Here is a 6305-nt window from a genome sequence, read left to right as displayed (position 1 = left end):
GGTACTAAAGCCACTTTCTCCGGTAGTGAAATGTCTGGTTTTGTAAAGGTGAGGGGGTTAGAAATCCAATTTTGTTGTTAGGGGCGATGTGATCCACCGTGGATACCTTGGGGAGTTATATAGACTTTTTCCGAGAATCATCTATCATTGATTCACTGCATATATATAATTGCAAAAAAGAACAACAAGCACATGTTTTATATATGCTTGCACCATTGATTCATTAAATTAGCAGTGCCCTTGGGACGAGTGTGGCCCTCAAGCTAAGGACGACATCACCGTCGCAGTAGGATGCACGCACGCATTAAGCACACAACCACCGAGCGGCAACTAATCACAACCTACATTCGTACTGCTACCTTTGCTATCCACTCGCGCCAATCATCCTGCAGAGTGCAGACGACTTGACAATTATCACGAGGATTTTCTTGGAAGAACAGCAACGAAAGATAGGACGACGAGAGAGAGCGAGCCAGAGCGGTAACCGTAGTGAAGGGGCCATGACAGCTTCGATGACATCCGGCCCTGTCGTCACAGGCGCGTGCAGGTGCTCGCTCCCCTCCATCTTTGGTTTCAAACGCTATTCAAGTCCCCGAACCGTGCAGACGTATCCCCCGCACCAAATCCTGACGCACGCGATCGAGAGCTGTCTCGATCGTCTCAATAATCGTAGGCGCATCTGTGATAGATCTGTTGTATATATAGGAGTAATAGCACGCTCGGATGCACGATCACTGAGCATCGGCCATCGGCGTGGCATCCCTTTTCCTTCTCTCCTCTGAAGAAGATGGAGGAGGTCGCCACCATCAGCAGCCTCTGATCTCCTACCGTACCGTAGCAGCTACCGGCCTGCTGCAGGTCAGGATCGGAACGCGAACCGCCTGCGTTTCTTCAGAGATCGGCTTGCGAATCGACCAAGGTGAGACCTGGCCGGGATAACTAAGTTCCCGAGTCGTTGGTTCTTGTGCAAAAGTGCGTCAGACAAAAAGAGAGCGATCGAGAAAAAAAAAGCCTTATATATTTTTCACCTCGACTTCGACACTGCGATACACTGTACTTGTTTGTCGGGTTCATGCCTGTTCTGTTGACATCGATCTCTGCAGGGATGCCGACGCTCATCATCACCGTGGACCTGGAGTGCTGCCGCTGCAGCGCCAAGATCCAGAAGGTCCTCTGCTGCATCCAAGGTGTCCGTATATCTGAATCATGGTTATGATCACGTTATGAACGAATCATGTAATTGTGACGTGCTACTTCACTGAATCATCACTGCTGCACAGACCGCGGGGAGTTCGTCATCGAAAAGATCGTGTACGAGAAGGACAAGGTCCTCGTGTCGGGGCCCTTCGACGCCGACAAGCTCTCCTCCAAGCTCTGCTGCAAGGCCGGGAGGATCATCAAGAAAATTGAGGTCGCCAAGCCGCCTCCCAAACCTGATCCACCAAAATCTCCCAAGAAAGAGCCAGTCCCGTGCAAGGCGATATGCCCATATCCAGACTCATATCCGTGCCCGCAGCCCGCTTGGCCGTGCAGCTGCCCCACACCATACTGTTGTGGGTGCCCGTCGTCCAAGTTGCCACCGCCGCCACCAAAAGAGGAGCCCAAGCCCAAGCCCAAGCCAGAGCTAGCCCCATGCAAGGTGATATACCCGTATCCATACCTGTATCCGTGTCCACAACCGCCGTGGCCGTGCAGCTGCCCCACGCCGCACTGTGGATGCCAGTCCAAGCCGGCACCGACGCCGCCACTGGCACCAATGCCGCCACCGGCACCGACGCCACCTGAGCTACCAAAACCGCCGGCGTGCCAGTGCCCGGCATGGTCGCCGTGCTACTGCAGCTGCGGCTACCCGCCCTACATGCCACCGTACCCGATGGTCATCTGCGATGACAGCCCACCCTACGGCGCTTGCACCGTCATGTAATCTAACTGCGGGCAGCTGCATGATGCAAATCGATCATCTTACATCTATGATCTATATGTATGTTTCTATACCAGCTGACTACGCTGGTGCGTTTCTGTATCAGTCGTTTGATGCTTTTGTGAGCCAGCGTGATCGACAGTGACATGATCCACGACCAAATGATAAAGTCATTGTAGTTTCTACAAAAATGTATTATGGTGGCAGGGCGATGCCAAATAAAGAGGAAAGCGTGCTCGAGGATTTCATAGGGACTGTGTGCACAGAGGTTTTCGTGAGGGTTTTGCATGTACTTCTAAATTTTTTATGATGGAATTTACTAAATTCTCCTGTGTTTAAAATGGGGTTTGCTCAGGCCCAAGGCCGGCGACCGGGGTTCGATCTCCCCCACTGGCACCGAGGGGGCCCTCTGTTGCCTCCTCTTGTGAAAAAAATGGGATTTCCTAGAAAGAGAGAGTTTACTCTTAGTCGCTTTTTCCTTACATATAAGACGCAAGGAATCTAGAATAATGCAAGGGGCGATTGGATTTAAATGTTGTGAAGCCGACATTCTTGGATTCTTCCATCCTCCAACTGCCTATTTTTAGTAATAGTGGAGGTTGGTATTTTAGATGCAAATTTTAGAAGGTTCCTTAAGGTTATTTTTCACTAGCGCATTGGTGGGGTGGTGTTCATTGTACAAATGGGGTTAATTTACATATAAATTTATGGTTCTAATTTAGATTATCTTTCCTAATGGCACCCTAGGTGACCGTGGGTGAGTACCGCTAGCAGGGATCAAGGGAACTCCCATTTAGAGATTCGGCCAGGGGTGTAACACGTAGTAGGATTCCGTCCGTGGCAGTGTTAAGTGGACACGGTGGTTCAGATAGGTTCGGGCCGCTCAGAAGCGTAACACCCTACGTCATTTGTATGTTAATTGGCTTAGATGCAAAGATTGCCCTTTCCTCTTGGTGATCTAGGTCCCAGAGAGGTCTCCTTTACATGTTATCCTTCTCTCCTATTTATCCTCTTTCCTTTCACCGCCTTTAGTGTGAATGCAGCGCCTGTAGGCGGACGCCATCGAGCAGGCAGGCTCCGCGCCCTCTGAGCGGAGCGCAGGCCGATGGCTCAGGCCTACCCCGTGACCCACGACGACCACGGGAAGCGGCCCCCCTAGGCAGCGGTCAACCTAACCCCCAACCAACGGTCGTGGGCGGTGCCCCCCTCCCCACCACCCCCCTTGGCCAAAGCGGCCACCAGCGATTGCCAGGAAATTGAGCCCTGGGCCCGGAGGCCACAACACCACGACGAGAAGGAGCAATGGGGCTCGGCGGACGAAGGCGCGCGCGACGCGACCAACCGAGGCGAGCAGTGGTGGCCACGGCCGCCGCCACCTGTGGGGCACGGCCCAATGCGAGCGGCACCGGCACCGGCGTGGCCACCCGAAGCACCGTAGGCGGCCGCGCGGTAGCGAGCCCTAGCCACCGGAGGAGAAGGCCGGAAGGAGGCGGGGGGAGGGCGCATCCCAGCCGAAAATGCAAGATCCATCTAGGCGGACTGTGGATCTGGCCCCAGCGGCCGGCGGCAAGGTGATGTCAAGGGCAAGCTTGGGCGCCTGGAGGAGGGAGGCAGGAAGGAGTAAAGAGGGCCGCGGGTTGCCGCCGCCGGCCACCGGGGGTGGCCTGGGAAGGGGAGGTGGCCAGCGGCGCTGATCGCCTCCAAGTTGCCAGGAAGAGCAACGCGCTAGCTTAAAGTTTCCAGACGTCTCTCTTCAACAAGATGCGTAGGACTGGCAGGGCACACCGCGATCGCTGTCGGAGCCGGCGCTGTGACCGTGAGTTCGGAATAGCCGATTGCTGTCACCACCATCTCCGCGTACGGCTAGAGCTAGGGCCATATCCCCCTATTGCGCTCTCAATCTCTCATCTAATATCTTATTTCTCAATTAGAGTGCAAGGTATGAAAGTAGATCCGTGGATCCTTGGACTTCAATTCAATTAACCCGTGTATCGTGTTTTGCATTGAAGTTTGACCAAGCAAATCTTCTCATTTATTGGTATGGAAGATTGTCCTTTTACTCTTCTAGCATCAATGCTTATATAATAAAATCAAAATTTATGTTAGTTAATTTTTATTTTCTAATAAATATAAATATACATTTTGCATTTCGCACCACAGCCTCAAAACCTTTGTAGGCCCTCATCACACATGCGCCTACGATTACTCAGACGAGATCTCGCGTAGTCGCGTCAGGATTTGGTGTGGGAGACACGTCGGCACGGTTGGGGTTGGGGGCTTTATTTCAATAGCGTTTATTTGAAATCAGAGGTGCCATGCATTACGCCATGGCGACGAAACCAATGATGGCTCCTGGACGACAGGGCAGGGATCTCGTCCAAGCTTTTCATGGTCCTTTCACAAGTCACAACGGTTCCCTCTCTGTCGTCTCTCTCTCGTCATATCTTTCGTTGCTGTTCTTCCAAGATTCTCGGTACGAGTGTGCGTTGTGATTAGATGGCGCTCGGTGGTTGTGTGCTTAATAATGCGTGCGTGCATCCTGTTGCGATGGTGATGTCTCCTGGATGGCCATACTCATCCCAAGGGCACTGCTAACTTATTACGTTTGCACAATGACGATTCAATGATGCAAGCATATATAGAACGTACGTGTGCATATAGTTCGCATTATTTTGCAATTATATGCAATGAATCAGTGATAGATCGATGATTCTCTTAGGCAAGAGGTGCAAGTGGAGTTAGCTGTATCAGAGTTTATATTCAGCGGTCCACATCTAACCATCAGGGGCGCACTAGTTCTTTTTTACGTATAATTGGCAAGTTGATGATCGAGCTCATACTTTTTTTTTAAAAAAAACAATGGTTGCTTAGATGGTAACATTCCTAAGGCTGGATTAGATATTAATAATAAATTTGCTGCGTGCAGGTGCTAGTGTAGTATAGTATGATCAATGACTTTAATTTGGATCAACGAGTCTTGGCTAGGTGCAGTGGTTACCACTGCACATACACAATTTTGTTGGATTAATTAGTGGGGATATGGCGCTATTGCGGCATGCCCAATCGAAATGTTATACCTATGTTTTTAACAATGTTTGAAACCTTGTTGAGCCCACGATCCAAGAGACTTCATCCAAATGCAACAAGTGGAGCATGGGGCGAAACAACAAGGAGGACGGAGTACGCATGTGGATTGCACCCACAAGCATTACTCAATCCACCTTCTATATACTTACCATGCACATTCAGTCCACTTTGTAAATTTAACGAGGGTAAGTTGTTCGGTTTTTTGACAAGGGCAAATAAAGATTAGTAATCTCCATCATGAGAGAGCGAAAAAAGTACTACATTTTTTATCATTCTTAGATAGGTGCACTGAAAGGTTGTACTAATTATAACTAGAAAGGTGCATGTTAGATATGCTTTTAGCAAATTTAGGTACCTCTTATATATACCATAATGCCCTTGGCTCTAGGCCCCTTTTTGTGGGGTGAAGATCACGGAATGAAGTTTAGTCATATAGGTCCCAAAGGCTATATACTATAGCCCTATTAGGTTCAATGGGCCTATCAGCCCGTGCTCTGGCTTATAGCTAATAATTATAATTATCTATCTCATGCACTCTTTCATCTATTAAATATTTCAACACATACTCTAAAATACGTATTTATCATTATCTAGTTGCAATAGATTTCCTTTTTCATCACACCTCCATGTGTGTTTGATATATATTTAATTGAGCTATTTGTTTGTGAAATGGTATTCTTATGTCTTCCATTATACATGAATATATGATAACACATATCGTGGGTAGTATTTTTATAAAAAATAATATATTAATAATGATACAAATAGTAATTTAGAATTTTATATTGGTGCACTTTAATATTTTATTACAATTACATAATTTAGATTTAGATTTAGGGGTTGCTTTAACTTTTAATACTGATATAGTTGGATAATTTAAATAAAAATTTGGGGGGTTTTGCATTATTTTGGCACAAGTGGGTAATTTACATGAAGATTAGGTGGTTACTTTAGTTTTTTTATAATGACAGAGGTGGGTAATTTATATACATATTTAGGGAATTACTTTGATCTATTTTCAATTAATTGGGTTGTTATATGTTTCCGCCCGGGCGTTCGGTCTAACCGAACCGAACTGACCGGTTCTTTGGTTTTTGCAATTAATTTGGTTACTACAAAATCAGAACAAATTTTGGATTCGGTTAATTCGGTTCGGTTTCGGTTATGACCGAAGTAACCGACTACTCCTTGAATCATAAACAAAATCAATAGATTCAAGCATATATACATCAAATTGAAACAAGATGCATCAAGAGAGATCAACATCAATCGAACACAGATCGATCCACACATAGAT

General features: G+C 47.6%; 1 protein-coding gene across 1 annotated transcript; it reads left to right on the top strand.

Annotated features, from left to right (window-relative positions):
- The first annotated feature begins 717 nt into the window (after window positions 1-717).
- LOC120640824 (protein PYRICULARIA ORYZAE RESISTANCE 21-like) lies at window positions 718-2245 on the top strand. Its single transcript, XM_039916739.1, has 3 exons — window positions 718-919; window positions 1104-1187; window positions 1281-2245. The coding sequence occupies exons 2-3, from the start codon at window positions 1106-1108 to the stop codon at window positions 1922-1924; spliced, it is 726 nt and encodes a 241-aa protein (XP_039772673.1). The 5' UTR covers window positions 718-919; window positions 1104-1105; the 3' UTR covers window positions 1925-2245.
- The last annotated feature ends 4060 nt before the right edge of the window (window positions 2246-6305 follow it).

The sequence above is a fragment of the Panicum virgatum genome, chromosome 7K (assembly GCF_016808335.1).
Source record: "Panicum virgatum strain AP13 chromosome 7K, P.virgatum_v5, whole genome shotgun sequence".
In the NCBI taxonomy this organism is placed as follows: Eukaryota; Viridiplantae; Streptophyta; class Magnoliopsida; order Poales; family Poaceae; genus Panicum; species Panicum virgatum.
This window is presented reverse-complemented; position numbering and strand designations above follow the sequence as displayed.